Source organism: Trachinotus anak, unplaced genomic scaffold (genome assembly GCF_046630095.1).
Source record: "Trachinotus anak isolate AG129_WGS33_773 ecotype Australia unplaced genomic scaffold, CSIRO_AGI_Tana_v1 ptg000016l, whole genome shotgun sequence".
Classification (NCBI taxonomy): domain Eukaryota; kingdom Metazoa; phylum Chordata; class Actinopteri; order Carangiformes; family Carangidae; genus Trachinotus; species Trachinotus anak.
This window is the reverse complement of record NW_027273867.1, coordinates 10505009-10525995: the sequence shown is the minus strand read 5'-3', so window position 1 is coordinate 10525995 and position 20987 is coordinate 10505009. Positions and strand designations below refer to the sequence as shown.

Genomic DNA, 20987 nt, shown 5'->3' with positions numbered 1-20987 from the left:
GCTGCTCAGCATCCCGGAAGTTCAGCATCATCTGCTCTTGCAGGAGGAGACGCATCATCGTCAGAGCTTTGACAACAACGGGGACAGTGGCAAAAACATCGGCCTGTCCGGCAGATATTCACTCGTTTTTGCAAGCGGAATTCATATGAAAAGGGTACTCTTTCAATTTCAAGCGAAATCAACGCCTGTAATTTCGTCTCTTGTGTCTCTAAGATAATGTTTAGCTAGCTAGTGACTTGACACGACATGGCCTGTTCGCAAGCTAATGTTAGCTGCCTAGCCAGCGTAAATAAGATTATCCTCTGGCTAACTGAGCCAGTTTTACATGACAGAGCTGTCCCGTAACGCTTTTGTCGCATATTTACCAAGTGTTGGTTGCTGTGGCTCAGTGTGCACTGTGTTATGTGTTTGGGTTAGCTGAATCGAGCCCCAGTTATGACTTTCACATGCGTTTATCTTAGTCAGGAGTCCAGGGCTGGGTCACATGGAAATGCAGGGCAGGATCGTTTGTTGTTTTAGCCTTGCTCTTATTCGGGGGAAAGGTGAGCGGTGGCCAGTGATGCAAAGCAGCTACATCACTTGCAAGTGGCTTCACGCACATTTAGCGTTTAGCCTTTTTTCACTCCTCTTCTCCCCACCACCAAAACAAAGGCGTAGTTTGAGCAGTTTAAAGTAAGCTATCTTACTGCTAGGTCCTCAGTTACAGTGTCTTGGTCAAAGGGTAGACCGCGGCTTTCAGCCACCCTAACTGCATCACGTAGTCGTTCAACATGGTTCAAGATGACTCTGATTTTTTTTTTACTTAAAGGGCTCTCCTGCAATTTTCCATTGTGTTTTCATAAGGTTGGTGACTTGAAAGAGACAAATTTCTAAAAGAATGGTTAAAATTGATGCCACAGAGATGTCATGACTTTAAGTCCCTCCTGTGCATCATCCTCCAGAAATACTGGATGCTACAGTTAATGCAACTTAAAAACATCTTTCCTTAGGCTGTCACTTCCTGGTCAAAGCCCACGTCCTTTGCTCACCATGACATCACCATCACTGAGGACAAAGCACACAACTGTTTTCACAGGCTCACCATGACTTGTAAATGGATTTTGACAAGTAAAATCGTGGAGTTCCCCCTTAAGCAAAAGTGCATTACCACACTATAAAAATACCCCTATTACTAAATGTCCAGCATTCAGAATCATTAATTGACTCAATTCCTCCTCCAGAAACCTTGTGGGATACAGAAAGACAGTGGGAGAAGGGATTTTTTTTTTCCCTGAGAAGGACAGTGCTTGTCCTCACACTCGCACTGCCTTAAAGGCTGAAGTCAGGCAACAAAAGTCTTCTGTGCTTAATAAATGCCACAAATTGCGAGAGAGATTCTTCAGTATAAGTGACTGCAGCTTTGCTCTGCCAAATGAACATTGATACGTGTCTTTGGTAAGTATAGGCAGATCTAGAGTACTGTAAACCCCCATGCACAGAGGTGGGTATACACCATATATCTGTGTATACACATGACTACACCTCTTCTTTGTTATTTACTTCACCCATACATATTTTCTAATGAATGAATCAAAGAGCTTGCTTTCGTACAAATTAGCGGCTTTTGGCTTTGTGTGCGTGACTCAAAGGAAGAGTTATATATTTCCTTTACTCATTTATATACTCAGTGTCTCTTTCCTCGGCTGTTCTTCCCTTACAGACAAATGAAGTGACCAATAGGATACAATGTCGTCATTCCAGGTGGTGGACTCGTCGCCGGGCAGCAGTGTCAGCGTCATGGAAATGTCCAACTTTGCCCACGTCATCTTCCAGAATGTGGGGAAAAGTTTCCTGCCCCAGGCGCCCCTGGAGTGTCGCTACACCCTGACCCCTTACATTACACCCCACCCCAAAGACTGGGTGGGCATCTTTAAGGTACATCACACAAACACAAACGCACTACAGCTGCTATTACTCAGCCCATCCTTCAAAGACATTGCTAAGCATAATCAATTCAGGACCTTAATCTGAATCACTTAAATTACAAAGAGATACTCAGATATTGGAGCTATTCCCAGCCCATTACATAAGTGTTTTTGACATGAATTATGTGTTAGGATTTTATTAATTGGCAATAGGTTCGGGCTTGGCACATTAACACATACATCCGCCTTGACACCAATGCCTCAGCTCTTCGCTACATGCCTAAAACCTCACCGCAAGCTTTGGTGTGGTTGTTCTGCATGCAGAAAGAGGAAGAGTGTACATGGTGGGCTGGTTACAGTAGGTCTCGCTGGGGGGCAAACATTTGGTGCTCTTTATGAACCACTCTGATTCTTATTAGGACCTCTTTTCCCCCCACTTCACTTGTTCGTTACCCTCTGACTTTCCATCAGTCTTTTCTCTGCTTCCTGCTCACCAGCCTCCCCGTCAGCTCCACTCTTTTATCAAGGCCATCAAATCTCACACGTAATTAACAGGAAATGTGAACTAGGAAACTTAATGTCTCGTAAAGTCAAAAGACAAACATTTTATCGTTGTTTAAGAACTGACTTCAAATCCACCAGCTCAATTAAAAAGATGCTGGGTTTATTTGGAAAAAGTCAATTGGAAAATTTAATTGTTGTAATCCACGCTAATGAAACCTTTTTGATGTTTAGCGCTTCATGTCAAGAAACGAGCAGACTACACTTCCTTAATCCTTTTAACGCACATGTCGGTTTTTTCAGAGAGATATTAGATCTTATTAAATTCAGTCAAAATATTGGCAGTGTGAGTGTATATATTATGAGGATAAACTCCTTTTACTTGTGACCATTTCTTCCTTTTATCAGTAGGGCATGTATAAACAGATCAGTATTTATGTGTGCTTTTATGAATAATAATCACCCACTTTAATCATAACAGGAAATGAGCTGACACCATCATCCAAATGCTGATCAATCTTATCTTTTGCCTTGGGTGTTTGGAAGAGATATTGTAAAAACCAACAGTTTGCTGTACTATTATAAATGATTGATTAGATTTGACTTTCTCACTGAGCACCAATGATCAACATTGATGAAAATGTTAGTCTGTAATGTGAGTCTTTTTGACTCCCAGAGGCAAAACCTTTGTGGTAGATGACTCAGAAAGTGAGCATTTCCCCCCTCTTACCTTTCACATCTATAGGCGTTACCTGTCTCAGAGGGAGAGAGACAGGGAGAGACACTGAGCAATAGGGCTGACTTGTTGGGAGGATGACTCAGACTGCTCCGACAGGCACTGTTAATTTGAGTTGTGCACAGACACCACCTAGTGGCTGAACACGTTCATAGCACAATAATAAGGATCCCAGTGAAACAAACTTGCTGCTAGATGGTGGTGCTCTCGAAACAGTACTCTCTTGCATTGTATACACGGTAAACACGAGCAGTGTACACTCTAATCAAGCTTGTCAAGTTTTCTTTTGTTTTCCAGCATGGTGACTAACTTTTGTCACTCACAAATGGAACATATTGTTTTTACCTTTATTTGTCCAGTGAAAGTTTGGTTTAGCTTGACACACACACACACACTCACTCACACACACACACACACACGCACTCACACATGCACAAACTCCCTAAAAAAGCCCTCTGGAGTTTTTTTTCGGTTGTGGCATGTTTGTTGGGTCGACAGGGAGAAACCCGTTGTGTGAGTGTATAATTAACGTGTCATCGTGCTGTTCCCTCACACCTTGGCTGAGTGATTGATAGCTGCTTTGCCTGTGATTATTTTATAACATCACTCCTGAGCTGGAATGCCTCACCATACCTAACTGACTGTCAGTCAACTTCACTCTGCAATTAGCCAAATTATTTATGTCTCTTCTGTCTTAAGCAAATACACGTGAGCACACAAGCAAACTTGGCAGAAGTCCACGGCAGCCAAGCCTCTCACTGAGATACTGTTGGAGTCGGAAAGAATGTTCTTGGACCAGGTTTCCACACTCACTATTACCATTTGCTTGGATAGCATTATACTCAAAGTAATGGGTTGATCAGGCAGGCACTGCAATTATGTATAATGCAACAGCATTATCTACCCAGAGATTTTGACATATGTTTTGAGTAGCTCAGTTGATTTACTGTCACTGGTTAAAGCTTCCAAATACTTTGTCACATATTGGCCATATTTGTTACTTAAATTAATCCAGTTGTTAATGGATTTGATGTTTATTTAATTATTTCATTGCAGTAAAAGTTTATGGGAACCAGTTGAAAGTTTACAAGCACTTAATTATTATTAAATTTTTGAATGTGAATTGAGTGACCCTCTTCAGTGATTCGTGCATCTGCTCGGCACAGTGTCTGAACTATCTAAACAGCTGTCCGAACGACAAGGTTTCTCTCTGGTGCCACTTTTGCTTTCATTTTTTTTTTTTTTTTTGAAATGTAAAAAAGTCCCATAGTACCACAGGTGGTTGCGTTTTCCACAGCTGAAGTGCAGTTATGTAATGTCACAAACATGTGATGTGTGAGTTGAGACGAGCTGTGTGTGTAAGTACACGAGCGGGCCAGACAGGGGGAGCGTGTGGCTGTGTGCGACAGATTTACGACGCAGGACCTGAGTTATGATGTTCACAACTCCCTTTCATCATCTGTCACCTAACAACACATGAAATTCATGGAATTACATCTCCCTTGCCATTTTGTGTAAAATTTTCACCTTTTCTTCCCCCGTTTTTATCCCACCCCCTCCCCAAATCCTTTCCTCATTTCCACGTAGGGCGTTCTCCGCCATCTCACGAGTCTGCGCATGTGTGTACTCACACACAAAGCTATGTGCACCCCTGTTTTCCCGCCCCAATCTCACACCTACACTGCCCCTCTTTTCCTTTTTTTTTTTTGGGTCCAAAAGGGGCAGGAAGTGGGGGGAGGAGGGGGTGTGTGGAAGAATGAGGGGGCATGGTTTTAAATGTTTCCATTCTTGCTTTGAACACTGTATGTAATCCTCCAGAATCCTTTATCAAGTGTTTTGTTGAAAAATTTGATGATGAAAAAAAAGATGAAATGTCATCAGCCTGCTTATCATACATGTTAACGGAAAATAAGTTTGAAATTTATGATTTTACAACATAATATTGATTGATTGATTGATTGATTGATTGATTGATTGATTGATCGATCAACATGTTCGTTTTCTTGTGAACATTGCCTCCTCAGGTGGGTTGGAGCACAGCCAGGGATTACTACACCTTCCTTTGGTCTCCTATGCCTGAAAACTATGAACCAGGAAGTACAGTGCACAGGACTGTGGTCTTTCAAGGTACACATACACGCACACACACACACATACAGACACACTATGTAAACCACTATACAGACTCTGTGTATTCCAAACTAACTCCTCCATTTTATGGCACGTATAAAAACCAGCACTTTTATTTAATAAGGGAACACAGCCGCAAACGGCGGCCTGGGACCTGAGCACCTCTCAAACCACACACACACACACACACACACACATACATTGAGGGCCTGCAAACTGGTTTTACTGGGCCTGGAACGGTCAGATATTACACAGTGAAAATATGAGAGCATGCTGTGGTGTGTCAGTAGTCAGTAAAACCAGTTGGCTGGCGGATGTTCTGCACTTACTCCTCCGTCCCAGAGAACCAGGCCTAACACGTCAGCAGTGTGCTCCAGTGAGCTCTCAGAGTGTAGCTATGGGCTGTTTGAAATGTTAGCATATATAAATGATGTGTAACCTCCTGAAACATTCAGTGTTGTCCGATAAATTTACCTCCTGCTGTGCTGTGAGAAAGGGACCGTGCTCACTGCTTTCCATGCAGTGTAGTAGTTTCTCTCTATTTTGAAGCAGAGCAGTTGTAGCTGTTGCAGAAATGTTTTGACCAGGCTTACTTTCAATACTTCCTGATCAACTGAAATAGGTACTTCTTGATGAAGTGAATATGAAATTAAATTAGAAACCGAAAGTGAATTTAACATATCCACTCTTATCTCTTTGCTCCCTAGGGTATTATGTACCTAAATCTGATGGAGAGTTTTACCAGTTCTGTTATGTCACACATGCTGGGGACATCAGAGGGGCCAGCACGCCCTTCCAGTTCAGGTCAGCCACGCCCACTGAGGAGCTGCTGACGGTTACCGAGGACGACAGCAATTCAGACATACTGGTCGTCACCACCAAGACTGGCCTGCTAGAGGTTAGCCACAGATATTATCATATTAACGTATTTCAATTTTGCATCTTTTTGGGTCTTGACCCCCAATCTTGTAGCAAAGCACTAGATCCCTACCAGATTCACAGGTGCTGTTCTGGACCTGACTGTGACCTCTGACCTCGCTGAGTAGTTGAGGGAAAGGAGGACACTTTCCCCTTTTGGCATTAATAAGCTATTACATTATTGACGCTCCATGCTATCATACAACAAACAATTTTTACACAAAACTGATGCTCAATCATCATCATGAATTTTTTTGTGGTGTTTTCAAAGTGACGTTAACTGTCCCCAGACAGGGCATGAAATTGACTAAACTACGTTGACTTGAACACCAAAATCTTGAAGGAGCAGGTACCATTCTCGCCTTCTCTCTCTTCACCCTTAATTTCTGTCCTGCGTTATAGCGAGTGGAGGAGGCGCAGCAGGAGCGCAGAGAGCTGCTGAAGGCCATGCGGCTCCTGCAGGAGGAGAAACAACAGCTACAGGAGGAGCAGAAACGACTGGCCAGGGAGAGGGAGCAGGAGAGGGAGACGTGCTGCCTGCTTCGGACACACAACCAGGTTAGCAGATATGGATGCATGGAGAGGGACATTATGTTTTTGTTTTTTTCTGCACACATAATGGCTAGTAACTAGAGGATCAAGGATGACAGGATGTAGTCTGCATTTTTTTTAAAAAGCCTGTATTTGTGCAACATTGTAATTGAAGGTGAGGTAGTTTCAGTGTGTTTGTGCATGTGTGCAAGTGTGTGTGAGTGTGTACTTGTGAGTGTGTACATAGACGGTTAGCCTTTATTTGCACATGTGTGTGGAGCCGGTTCTTCACCAGTGATCACAGGTCTGAAAACTTCAAAAGCCTGAATTTATGAATAATCTGTGTCTCTGTTTTAGAGACACACAAAGAGCTACAGCGCGTGTGTGCTTGATTGTGCGTGTGTGCGTGTTCATGTGTATGTATGTGCATGCCAGTCTTTCTCTCCTTCTTTAACGACCTGACTCAGTGGGCCAGAACGGAATTGGGACGCAGTTCTCTCGGGCATCTGGCGTCAGGGACGGTGCCATCGCAACCACAGAGTGAACAAACATGACGTCAAACACACAAACACACACGCGCGCGCGCGCACACATACAGATGCACAAACTGCACCCCCACCCCCACCCCCCTTCATTCTCACACTCACATTCGGGTTCCACACCACAGGGCCCCTCTAATGTGCATTCACACATGCACAAGCGTGCACACACACTCACACACAAACACACTCATTATGCCACCCGCTTGCAAACCCTTTTAGTCTGTGTGTGGAATGAGAGGAGGGTAGTCCGCAAAACCGCCTGCCTGAAAAAAGAGCCCTGCCCAGCCTCAGGGACAAACACCACTCAGTCACGCGATTCAGTGGCCACTGCTTTCTCACTGTCTGTCCTCTCCCTGTCTGTCTCTCTGTCCCCGTCTGTCTCTCTCAATCTTCACTGATTTCAGCTCAGAGTCAGTTTATTGGCATGACAAGAAAATGATTTATTTTCTTCAAGCAAGGTAGATACAAATACATACTCTGTCGAAATTAAATAAGAAGAATGAGCAAATCTCCACATGGATTTAATCTGCTTTTTCTCTCATTCGTTCACCAGGATGAGTCAGATTTTAGTTCTTTATGAGTTGCTCATTTGATAAGCGGTAGCTTGGCACACACGCTTTAAACCAGTCAATCCAATGAAAGCAGAGAGGGGGGGTTGGCAGAGGAAGGGAGAGGTGAAACACTGAACCTTGCCAAGAGTTTAGTGAGTTTGACTCTAGTCTCTTATCGCCCCCTAGTGCAGCTCTCAGGTCCGGGCTCAGAGTAAGTGCAGGCTGCTTTGAGTTAGTCCGCTGCTCTTTTTTTACGAAGGACAAAATCGCCATAAATTACGTGGCAATACACACACACACTGTTATTACCGTGCTGCTTTTCATTCAACAGGCATGTCCATCTGCAGATATACGACTTGTGTGAGTAGGTGTGTGTGTGTGTGTGTGTGTGTGTCTTTTGTGGAGCATTTACAGAAGGTGCGTTAGCTCATGCCACACTGATGAAAATATCCTTTGAGTTTAACATGAAAACATAAGTACATATTTTGTGGCTGCTAATTTTACGACTACGCTTTTTATAAGGTCTTTATGCACTGCTAAAGTGCTTCCCAAACGCCAGCCGTAAAAATCATACAGTAATCTACGCAGAGCCAAGCCCAGAGGGAGACAGGCCTGAGTATGCGATGGGGTGTGCATATGCACTCTACCTGTCTGTCTCCATATGTCCTTGCATGTGTAGCTGCGTGTCCCTCCTCCTGAGTGTGTGTCAGTAAGTGTGTGTGTGTGTGTGTGTGCGCGCAAGCTACAAATAGAAAGGTCGGTGTGTGCAGAGGTATGTTGTTCTGTCATAACCAATATTAGTTGTGAGTGATTTAATGTCCTCCACTGCTGATTCACACCAAGTTCAAACAAGGCGTTTCCCCAGCAGGCACATCTCATTGGAGAAAACAGACCTCATACTATCTGTTGTAAGATAACAGGAATTTTATGTTAGTTCACTAATATTGGGCAGGTTATTCCTGCCTGCATCCACCCCACACCGCTGCTGTGTGTTCATTTAAGGAACATGATTGTAACCTCAAATATTGCATGAGTCCATCAAAAGGTTCACAAGTCGTAATTTGTAACTGGTGATTTGTGATTGAGGAGATAAGACTTCACAGATCCCCAGAGGGCAAATTAGCATTTTATACCTACACTAGAAATATGCTATAGAGGTAGGAAACAGAAAAAGAAGAACTGAGAATGAAATAAAACAAAAAGACATTGTGAAACATTACTGTTTACAGATATTTGTGAAGATATATGTGTTCAGATAATTAGTCCAGTAGTGTGACTCCAAAACAATTTCAACAAAAACTAAACACCAGAACATTCATGTGCTGTTGTAATCAACAACAATAGTTTTATATGGCTGTACCTAATAAAGTGGCAACTGAGTGGAAATGATAAATACAAAATGCATAAAACATATGAAAACAAATACAGAAGTGCAACATAATTTATGCAACATGAATGTCATGCATCATGTGAAATATTACCATATGTGATTAATCATGAGTATTGTGTAAGCTCCTCTGGCAAGTTCACTGCCCTGATTCAGCTGTTGTGATTGGCTGCAGCGCCAGTCAGTGTGATCCACAGCTGCCTCTCTGTCCCGTAGGAGCTGCTGCGCTCGTCGCAGGGCCTGTCAGAAGAGAGGGAGGAGGTGAGGAGGAGGCTGACAGAGGCCACGGACCGGGTGCGCCAGCTGGAGGAGGACCTGCTGGGAGTCACCCAGAGAGGCCTGCAAAAGGAGACGGAGCTCGATTGGTGAGCGGAGAGTGCTCGACCATCAATCATCCAAACTCATCCATTTCTGTTGAGGACATGACTGTTTAAATAACTGTGTTTGAGTGGGATTTCTCGCCGGCCCTCTGCTTCCTGAACATCTTCATTCGACTCATGTCTACATGCGGTGGACAAAATGCGGGAAGCAAAAACTAGAGCCTTGAAAATGGTCATTGAATGGAATAAAGACCACTCAGACAGTCGTCTCAGTAAAAAATAAGTTTCTTAAGATTCATAAACATATCATTTAATGAAGGGCCACTTTGTCAGTTTGCAGTAAATTGGAACAGCTTCTGTTTCTCTTAACCCCCTTGTTAATGTTTGCATGCATGCAAGCAGCACATACAGAATTTTGCCAAGAACATATCCACCAGAAAGCCTTACACATTGCACAGAAAAACAGACGTTACTGTCATTTTACACGTGCAGTACCACAAGTGAGGGCTTCTAAAGTTGCCTGTTCAGCTAGCGAACAATAAGTGGACATACCCTGACATTCCATCTGTGGCTTGACATCCTGTGCAGTCATGCCGTACTTTGACAGGTTGGCAGATGAAAGCTTCACACATCTTATTTTCATTATTTCTCTCTCTCAGTCTGCGTGACCGTCTCAAGAAGCTGACAGCAGAGAGGGACAGTCTGGAGAGTCAACTGAAGAACGAGAAGGATGAGAGAGACCTCTACAAGGTGGGAGAGGGCTCTGCAAAGCTGAAAGATAGATGGAAAGGTTCATATTTGACTAACAAAGCCTGTGTGATTCTGTTTTTATTCTGACCTTTGTATTTCTCTCTGTCTCCGTGCTGTCACATGTTTAGGCTCACCTGCGCAGCACCGAGCTGGAGAACACTAAGCTGAGTGCAGAGCTGCAGATGTTGAAAGCAGTGGAGCTGAACCGGGAGGTGACCATTGCCCAGTTCCAGGAGGAGCTGGAGAGGCTCAGAGCCTGTGTTGCCCAGCGGGACAGCCTGGAGAAAGAGCTGCTGGCGCATAAGGCCGACAAGGTAGTAGTGGTTGTTTGTGATAGTGCTGCCAGCATCAAATAAATAGACAGTCAAAGTATAAACACAAGTGATAAATCCTTTGTCCATATTCCTGTGGGAGCATCCGCATGCATGACATGTCTACTGCACTGATATCTGAGCATCCTTTTAGTAACATCAGTTAATCTATAAATAAGTATTACTTGTATATGCCTTCAGGCAGAGCTGGCCCGTGTGCGTGAGCAGCTCCGTCAGGCCGAGGAGCAGCTGCAGGCGTCCCGGCAGCAGGCCTCCCTGCTGGCCTCGGAGCTCCGTGACTCAGCCAGCGCCCGTGACCACACCATGACTGAGCTGTACCGCGCCCGATTGGAGGCTGACAAGCTCCGTGCCAGTCTGGCTGATGCTCAGGCCGAGTGCCAACGCATGGAGAGCCAGTTAGACCGCATGAGAAGCACTGCACAGAAGGAAGTGGTCAGACGTCCTTCATTTATATCTGTCCTTCACTTCCTGTTCTTTGATTTGATAGGCCAGGAATGAGGGAACTTTCACACTTTTCAGTTTTTATTTAAGGAGCAGCAGAGCCAGTGTGAACAGGATGAGAAATTTGCTTTGTAAAGTAGTCCTATTTTTGTATTGCATCAATACGTGTTGCTTTGGAGTCACACACACAAATTAAAATCCACAAATGATGCATGTTTTCATGTTTTCTTCTCCTTATGTCCTTCTGCCTCAGGGAGTTGGGACCAGTGGGGAGGTGACACCCAGTATGATGGTGGTGTCAGAGGCAGAGGCTGAGCTGCAGAGGGAGGTGGAGGAGCTGAAGCTGCGTCTCCACATGGCTGCTGAACACTACAAGGAGAAGTACCGGGAGTGCCAGCGCCTCCGCAGGCAGGTTGCTAAGCTGAACACCACTGAGTCACAGGGGGTGAGTAAACTGGATAGTGAGACTAAAAGAAATATCACCTCCAGATCGATTCACAACTACACAATAGAAATTAGATTGTGTTGATGTGTTGCTGTTGTTTCTGTGTGTCTGTGTGCAGGAGCCAAAGAGAAATGCATCCACTGAGACGACACAGGAGCCACTGACCCCTAGTCCAGAATCACCCACAGCAGGTATGCATCCATAAAAACAGGCACCAACAGTATCCTCAATGGACCATAATGCTTTGCAGTTGCAGGACATATTTCACTGTAAGCAATACGGCTCACTTTTGCATGAACAAAACTCTGCGCTTTTACTATTGCTCTTTTCACCTAGACACATTAACATGCAGATCTTAAAACAACAAGCTGATGCAGATTCTTTGGAACTTTTCAAATGTCATTATTGGAAATAGGGAATAAATAAAAGTAGATGTAGATAAGCTGGTGTGATGGAATGATGAAACACCACAAATGTTAAATGCTTATTTCCCAGTTTTATCATGGAAAAGGTGATCATTGAAATATCCATAATCAGGAAAAATCAGTATTATTTCTTTAATCAAAGCAGGGGGTATCCAGCTGACTATGTATCTTGTGTGTTTTTACAGGGAACATAGCTACTGCAGTCCTACAAGAAGCAGCACAGATGACAATCACCCCAGAACTCCATAACAGGGAACCCACAAACACTGACACACACATCAGCACAGAAAAGGAAGACGGGCAGAGACAGAACCTGCAGGAGGAGAGGGCGGAGGCAGAGGGTGAGGCTGAAGTGAACCAAAAGGAAGACAGTGAAAAAGTAGAGAAAGAAAAAGAGGAGAAGAAGGAGAGCCTGCCGGAGGAGAGCCTGAGGATGACGAGCTGGGTGGAGGTGGAGAACGAGAGGCAGAGTGCTGAGGAGAACATCGAGGTGGAAAGTGCACCGAAGGCAGAGGAAGTGAGGGATGGTGCAGAGGAACAGGTGCTGCTGGAGGTGGAGGTGAGGAGCATGGGGGAGGCAGAGAAGGAACAGACCCGCTCGGTGGAGGAAGAGCTAGCGATGATGGAGGAGAAGTGGAGGGAGCAGTGCGCGATCAACGAGACACTCAAACAGCGGCTCGCCAACGAGGAGGAGCGATTCCGAGTAAGACAAAGACCTACACACAGACGCTACGCCATGCACCTCAAAGCTCAGAGGGTCGTGGCTGTGTGCATGTTTTTTGGAGCTGTGGCTGTAAATATCAGGAAATACCCTCTCAATGGACAGCAGCTGTCTACAAGCCCTTGAGCAAGGCAACTACTGTACTAACCAGCACACACTCAGCAAAACATTTCCTGTGTAAATACAGGTTAAAGCAACACACATGCTCCAGTGTAGATCGTCACACAGTAGCAGGCAGTGTGGGCACAGATGTTTATGAGAACAGTGCTGTGAGTGGGCAAAATTAGGGCTTTAATTATAATTACTTTCACTGTTGATTAGCCTTAACATTTTCATCACACTTTCATCTTTGTCAGTTCAGTCCATAAAATGTCACAAAATGCAATATTTTCAAATCCTCATATTTAAGAAGCTGAAACTTTGACCTATGACATTTAACCACAGAGATCGAATCAGTTCATCATTTAGTCCAGAATAAGGCTACAAACTGACCAATTAGAACACGGCTACAAACCATCCAATCGCAAGGTGGCTGCAAACCAGCCGATCAGAACATGGCTACAAATCGACCAGAAAAAAAATCAGTCCCACCATTCTTTTGAACACAATATTTCTGCAATGTCTTTAGGGAATTTCTTCAAATTTGGCACAAATATTCACCTGGACTGAAGGATGAACTGATTAGATTTTGGTGGACAAAGGTCAAAGGTCAAGGTCACTGTGGCTGCGCAAAATACATTTTTAGCCACAACTCAAAGATTCACACAGTAATTATAAAAAGTTTAAAACAAATGGTTAATATTTTATATAAACCTGAAACTTGTCTGAGTGGTGGAGATATCCAACCGCGGGGCAGTAATTTTTTTTTTTATATATATATATACATTTTGCTAAATCAACTTCTTATCAAAATCAGTGTTAAAGGATTTTCTATTTCATATAGAGCATATTTCTTTTGAACATAATAATCGTTACAGAATAGCTTAATAAAGCAGAAAATCTACAAATCTTTCGAGAAGTATCTTTCCATTCGAGGAGAGAGGGTAAAGCTATTAGCAGCGCAGCAGTTTTCTTAATTGGTTTATAAATGGCCACAATAGCACTTGGTCTAAGACTATCAAGTATTCATAACAGTTTACTTGAGCATGCATTTAACCAGGTCACTGCATGCATGGACACGTAGCTGCTGCATCCATGCCACACATGAGTCAATGTGTGTGGTATATGTGTGTGTATGTGACTCAGTACAAGCACTTTAGCTTGCGTTTTGCGTGCAAACGTCCGCCAAAGTACCTACCAGCATTTAATTTCCACAAGTGAGTGTGTGTTTATCAGAGCTGTAAATAAGGCTCTCCCCTGTCTTTGATAGAGTCTCCTGTCTGAGGCGAGTGCCCCGGGTCCCGAGCCGCTCTTAATGGCCCCGGAGACTGACAAGAGAGGCATCTGCAGAACGCCATGCTTTACGGCTGTTTACATCAGCCGCCCAGAGGATGGAGTGAGGGAGAGGAATAAGACAAGGAGAGAGAGGAGTGGGAGGGTGGAGCACAGAAATTCACTGTTGCAGACTCCCTTCACCTGAACTTAACCCTCTAATGCTGCGCCGTAAATTTATGAAAGAGGGGGCGAGTGAGAGAGGACAAAAGGAGATGAAAGAGAACGAGGGGGAAAGCGAAAGAAGCGAACAGAATTTAGGAGTGAAAAAAGAAGGATAGACAGACAGACATGAAGCAGAAAGAGAAGCCGCGGGAGAGGAGGGAGTCGGACCCTTTGTAACGGGATGAAATAAGAGAAGAGCAGGCAACTAGTCATGTAAACTATCCCACAGGGTCAGTCCTGTTAGAAAGTCAGAGATTTACTACGATCCCCTGGTCAGCTCCAGTCTGCCCTGCACACAGACCATGTTTCTGTCTGTGTTTCTGTGGCTTTTAGCTGCGTTTTACAGTAAACACCGCACATTTGACACAGCTCCAGGTTAAATAAAGTCCAGTGACAACCGTTAATTTATTCACTTGTGTATGTTTAGTTATATTCATCTCCATCAGTCGACACCAGTGGAGTAGAAACACAAACTTTGGAGCAAGAAAAAGGGAAGAAGCTCTTACCAGTGCCAGAAAAGATATGTTATTTTTATTTAAGTTATTTTAGTTTTTTATGTTTGAAGCTGGAACAATTAGTTGACTAATCAATCAGTGAGTGGGCAGGAAATTAATCAACAGGTTTGAATATTGATTAATTGTTAGTCATTATTCAAACGAGAATACCAAACACTCCCCTGTGCCAGCTTTTCAATTGTAAGAAATTGCTGCAGTTCATTGGCATTTTTCACTTTTTTACTGATGTTTTATAGATTTTATTTTTATTTATCAATTAATCAAGAAAATAATATTAATCAATAATGAAAATAATAACTGTTACTTTAGTTATTTTATTATTCCACCTCTGCATTTTTGCTTCCCACTATTCTGGAGCACTGGAAGTTATACTAATTTCCTATATACCTTCCTGTAACATGCACATCAAGCAGCACGAGCTAATAGCTTCTCACATCACGATCCTCTTGATGTTGTCTTTCATTATCACTAATCAGTCAGTTAGCAATTTAGGTTCTTTTTCTTTTTACGTTGTTTAATGTCTTTATTAGATGTCTGACAGAACAGAGATGAGAGATAATGAGGGGGGAAGAGATGTGAAATGACATCCAATAAACCCGATCTGTGCCTCAGCCCCTAGACCCCTGGGGCGCTGCAGTTTAGCAGCTTTAATGTTCAAGCATTTGTTACTCAATAAACACACCAGACATCACAGAGAGCAAAGACAAACTCATTGTGTCCTGATAGACTCACAGTAAAAATACAAGAAAATGCTCGTGTCTTCAACAGGAAGAAACTTAAAAGACTGGGGTTAACAGAGAAGCTTTGTTTGGTTCCTGATGCCTTTTGAGCAAATCTGATCGTTTATTGAAGTGGATACAATCATTTTATAGTAAATTATTATGAACTCTGCCCTGATGTTAGTGTTTTCTTTTCCTTTTGTGTTCTGTGTGTGTAGGTGCAGATGGCAGAGCGAGCCAGTGAGGTGACAGAGCTGAAACGCAACCTTGCCCAGGCCCTTAGAGACAAGGAGCAGCTACAGGAGGTAAAGCATCAGACATGTTCCTAGTATGACATCATGGCTTCTCAGCAGGTATTAGCTGTGCATAAATAACCTTATACTGGTTCAGTTCCTCATATTTCCAACTGTGCATTTTTTGCTTTGATAATAAATATGAATTAAGGTTAGTTTGATTTGTAAAAAGCTACAAACTATGTAAATTTTCCATCTCTGCATAAAGCTTTTGACTGTGGAAATCACACACTGTATGTAGATAATGTTGGCTTTCAATTAAATTCCATAGAAATATCGTCACATTTAAGTTCAGTGTCTGAACGCTTTTCTTTCCCTTCTCCTCACTCCCCACTCCCCACTAATTAAAACATCTATACTTGCTTCTTTCGCCCATCGGTACAGTGCCATTAGACAGTGCAAATGCCACGCGACGTGTCTGTTTCACCTTCCCAACCCTGGTTTAAATGTTAAACCTGATAGCAGCGCACTAATGAAGTCATCAAGAGAGGAGGTCAGGGGGGAATAGTGAGAGGAAGGAGGGAGGGTAAAAGAGGGAGAGGGGGCGAGCGCCTCTATCAGCAACACCAGAGCAGAGGGAGCCAGAGTCTGACACCCATTACAGTAATGAGTAGGGTACTAATGCTCTTGCTTCAGAAATAATCACAAAGGGCAGTAACAGTGTAGAGGGAAAACTTAACTCTGAGCTCAGAGCACTTACTGCCTGTGTGGTCCCAACAATGAAAATGTGCTATGGAAACGTTGACTGGATTTCTTTCACACAGCTCTCCTCATCAGTCCCTCACTCTTCACACAGACAATTGTGTTGGTTGTGCACTTGTAGTATTTACGTATTAAACATACAAGTAAACTAAACAAAATCAGAGCCAATCTAAACATGACTGTAAGAGAAAAATGTGAAAATCAGCAAATAGGGTGAAAAAAGAGATAAAGAAGTGAAAAACCTTTTCAAATTTGGACATTGTAGTTATGTTCTCACAATTCAACTACCAAGGGGCTTCATATTTCATAGATTTACTGGTTTAGCCCAGTGATGCTCAGGGATGGGTGCTCTCTCCTCCAGGAGCTGCAGCGTTATGTGTGCAGGCAGAGGGAGCAGGAGGCTGGTGTTCAGGGTGCTGAGGTCAGGCAGCCGATGGTGCTGCGCTACCCCCTGCCCTATCCACAGGACCCCTCCCCTCCACCACTGGTACCGCAGAGGCCTGCTGAGCTGCAGTACGGCAATCCCTACTCCACCGACACCACGAGAGGTGGGAGGAATTCAGCCTTTGATAAATCTGTCATATTCTGCTGCTGTTTGGTCCAGATTGTAACACTTCCATGTGTGACTGTTTTTCTAGACCGGGTGGATGTCGCTCTGTCTCCTGAGCACATGACCCGTCCACCGCCTGAGGCCCCACCCTGCGCCCCTCCATGTGCACCCCCAATCACACCTCGAAGCCCTGACCCCGGGGCACCTGGCTGGGACCAAGAGGTGGTCTGCATCCAGCCCACTCGCAGCACGAGCCCCCCCGAGAGCCTGGAGCATCCACCAGAGGAGCCCCGAAGTGTATGTACATATAAACACACACCAAACTAAAACACAGGCTGGGAGCTGGCAGGCATTCTTCATTGGAAATATGTTTGGAGTTATTTGTATTAATTAAGGTTTTACATGTATTAGATGATGTGTCGATAATGCTATTTTGTTTACACCTTTTCTTGAAAGGATTTTATCAATAAGTTGCAAGACCAATATGTCTGGATATTTTAAAGCGGCATAAATGCGCGACACAAATTTTAATCACAGCCCTTCTTTCCTGTCCTTACTTTGTGTTTCGCAGCCAATGAATCCTGTCATGGTAATCCCTTGCTTATTTCGCCTCTGTCTCTGGAGTGCTCCTCCTCACTGAATGAAGGGAAATGCAGCTTGCCCTTAAAAGATGAAGCTTTGAACTCATTTGCATAAAGCTCTAATTAACGTCACTCCTTCAGAACTCGAGAGACGGAGAGAACAAGGGCCAGGAGAGAGTAATTAGGGGAGATTTTGCACAGGGACAGACCTAACATCAGTTAGTGTCGGATTATATCTTTGGTTGTTTGGGAGAAAACTGAAAAGGGACTCAAGAGGAAGGTTTACAGGATGATAATCTTTAAATAGAAACCTAGCTGCACATGCATACACACACTCATCTTTCCTGGTTCAGATAATTCTGTCAGCCCATCTGCTTTTTGTTTTGTTTGCATACGTATACAGCTCTTAAGAAATGGCCGTCCTGTTCACAGTGTGCTTGTGTTGCGTATCGTAGGTTGCTGACGGGGCTCAGCCGTCCTGTGACCATCAGCCCAGTAGACACACTGAAGCCAGGAGCAGCTTCTGCTTTGACTCCAGGTAGCACACCTTCTCGCTGACATAAAAACTAATGTTAGAATAACTTGACTTTTACAATCAAGACATATAAAGAAAGAAAGAAATCACACAAGCAAACACGAGAGCACTGATTAAAAACAGACGCCAAGACGGTGGGGGTGGGATTCCTTCCATGCATCTTGTGCGCTGGTGGTGAGCCAAAGAAAGGCTCATACGAAAAGACCTGCGGAGCAGCTAACTGACTCCAGAGAGTGGGTCGTTTCTGTTTTCATAACTGAACTGTAGGGTTGCAGTTAACGATTATTTACATTCTCGATTAATGTGGCAATCTCTTTTTTGATGAATCTATTAATAATTGAATCTATAAAACATCAGAAAACATTATATAATCATTAAAGCTTGAATCATGTGTACCCCAGTGGATCATTTTCATCCCCATACATGCAACATATACGAAATCATATGGTAATAAGCTGACAGGAGGTCACACAGTTGTTCTTTAATACCAACTTTTACTTTGTGCTGAAATTTCTGTCTTTCATTGGTTATATTATGGTCTGTAGAACAAAAGTGTCCCAATTCACTGGAAAGTCACTTACTAATGCACTTCAGGTGATGTTTCTGTTGAGTGTCTTTACTCTTAGCAGAAGTGGACAGTAAGGGTCGGGGCTGAATCCAGACTTGTGTAGGCCGATCAAGTCCCCGTCAGTATTGAATTTCCTGCTGATGGCTGTGGACTGACTCTAGTTTTGCTGTGCCAGCCAGGGCCAGACATTTGGTCTGTCCATGCTGTAACTCCACCATATTAATGTACACATTTTCACCATACCATCCAAACTACACTGAATCTCTGCATCTAATACACTTCTTTTTGTCCCACCCCGCCCCACCCCCTTCTGTTCCCAGTAATGACGTTCACAAGCGCTGCCCACTATGCGAGGTGATCTTCCCGCCCCACTTTGAGCAGCGCAGCTTCGAGCAGCACGTCGAGAGCCACTGGAAGGTCTGCCCTGTCTGTTCCGAGCAGTTCCCCCTCAACTGCCAGCAGCAGCTCTTCGAGAGGCACGTCCTCACACACTTTGACGGCCACGTGCTCAACTTTGATCAGATCGAATGAAGGATTTCGAGGGCAAACCTAGAATTCTGTCATACTGTATGGGTAAATGTGTTGTCAAGCTATTAGTTTATTTTAATTGGGTTTCAGTTAAGTTGTCTTGTTAATATACAATCACTAGCACTTTTTCGGCAATCTTAAAGGTTAGAAAGAATGTAGATCAACTCTGAAAGGAAGCAGAGTTTGTGCTACTCCACCAGGGTGTTTATTTAGTAGAGTAGCTTTCACCTTAATGCACAGTGGCTAAAAGGATCATTAACACTTGGGAACAGTGGCACAGTCCTTTACTTTTCTATCATGCTCATCTTTCTGCTTCAAGACTAAAGCACCATCGGAAGTGCATGCATTTATTCTGTATTCAAAACAATTCAACAGTACAAAATTACAGCTGATCAAGTGAAAAGAGTGAATTGTAGCAGGAGCTTTGAACCAGGGATTGGAGGAAAAAAAGCATTTTAGTATCTTAATGTCCCTGTTCTTTCACTACCCTGAATGTTTCTTCACAGAAGGTAGGATTCTCTTGGGATAAAGCAGCAGAGGAAGTATCTTTTAATTGTCCACCTGATTCAAAGTGTGGAAAGGCAGAAGAGATAAAATGTTTTTAAAGTGTAACTGCAGAGAAAGATCTGAATATGTGACGTCTTAAAGAGTCATCTATGTGTGTGTGTGTGTGTGTGTGTGTGTGTGTGTGTGTGTGGGTGGGTGGGTGTGTGTAACTGAAAAAGGGTGTGGTGGAGATTGTTTTTTTTTTTTTTTTGATTCGGGAAGTGATCTTTGATTTCTCCCGAGCTATTGTACGTATGATATGTGTTTTGCGAACAAAGACGTCAGATGGTTTCAACAAAAACTAAAGCACTATGCTTTCCTGTATCTGCACTAAATAAGGCTTTATTCTGAATGTACTGTACATATGAAAATAAGTATAAGTTGTGGAGAGACCTGTGAATTGCTGTCGTGACCCTGCCTCCCCTCACTGTTACCTCCCTCATGTTTTGGTGATGAAAGAATGAAAGACCAATGATGTTTTACTTCCTGGTGTGCACTTTCTGGTCTTTGGTCGGTAAAAAGCTGGGCTGAGGGATACTGCACCATGTTCAAGACTGCGGGACACTGAGTTACAGACTCTTTTATTGTTATGTACTTCCACGTTTTAAAGGTAGAACTGTGAAACGTCATTGCTTTGTGCTCAGCTCCATGTTTGCCCTCATGAGTGAATGTCATTTATACGTGTCTCCCCACAGGGCTTCATACCACCACTTGTCCATTTTTCTGTCATTACAAAGTAACCCCTGACAGTGTTGTGTTCAGGCTTTAAAAATTGCACATGCCCAGTAATCACAAGGCAAATGTGTGTGTGTGTGTGTGTGTGTGTCTGATGCAGCCCTTTTCATGTGAGAATGTCTGGACGATGGTTTCAGTGTGTACTGCAAAGATCTTTATGAATAAAGTAAGCTTGTCTAAATGCATTTAACCAACCGTTGTAGTTCATTTTGGGATGAATAAGGAAGAAAGAACTCCACTATGAGTCTGAGCTACAGAGCTTTTTACTTTATTTTACCTTTTTTTTGTTGTAATTTTTTTTTTAAATTTTCATTTCGTGTTTACATTTAAGCAGCTTCTCTTTTATATAGAAAGACAGTTTGACATCATTTACAAGTCACTCTGCTCACAACCTGTTGTTCCCCTGTACAAAAAGGAAACATTGGTCTCCACGTTACATACGAAAATATAATTTAAAAGCACTTGACAACAGACACACGTTACAA

General features: G+C 43.4%; 1 protein-coding gene across 5 annotated transcripts; it reads left to right on the top strand.

The window, feature by feature from the left end:
* The first annotated feature begins 17 nt into the window (after positions 1 to 17).
* tax1bp1a (Tax1 (human T-cell leukemia virus type I) binding protein 1a) lies at positions 18 to 20692 on the top strand. Of its 5 annotated transcripts, none has more exons than XM_071499547.1 (17): positions 18 to 154; positions 1741 to 1914; positions 5166 to 5268; positions 5979 to 6169; positions 6592 to 6747; positions 9417 to 9565; positions 10180 to 10270; positions 10399 to 10584; positions 10783 to 11034; positions 11297 to 11488; positions 11607 to 11679; positions 12099 to 12616; positions 15683 to 15769; positions 16821 to 17007; positions 17098 to 17306; positions 18046 to 18128; positions 19014 to 20692. In XM_071499547.1, the coding sequence occupies exons 1-17, from the start codon at positions 146 to 148 to the stop codon at positions 19222 to 19224; spliced, it is 2871 nt and encodes a 956-aa protein (XP_071355648.1). In that variant the 5' UTR covers positions 18 to 145; the 3' UTR covers positions 19225 to 20692. The 5 variants fall into 5 exon arrangements, with proteins under 5 accessions (XP_071355648.1, XP_071355643.1, XP_071355645.1 ...); XM_071499542.1 differs by having other exon boundaries at positions 23 to 154; positions 1700 to 1914; XM_071499543.1 differs by lacking the exon at positions 18 to 154 and adding an exon at positions 1308 to 1434 and having other exon boundaries at positions 1700 to 1914.
* Positions 20693 to 20987: the final 295 nt, after the last annotated feature.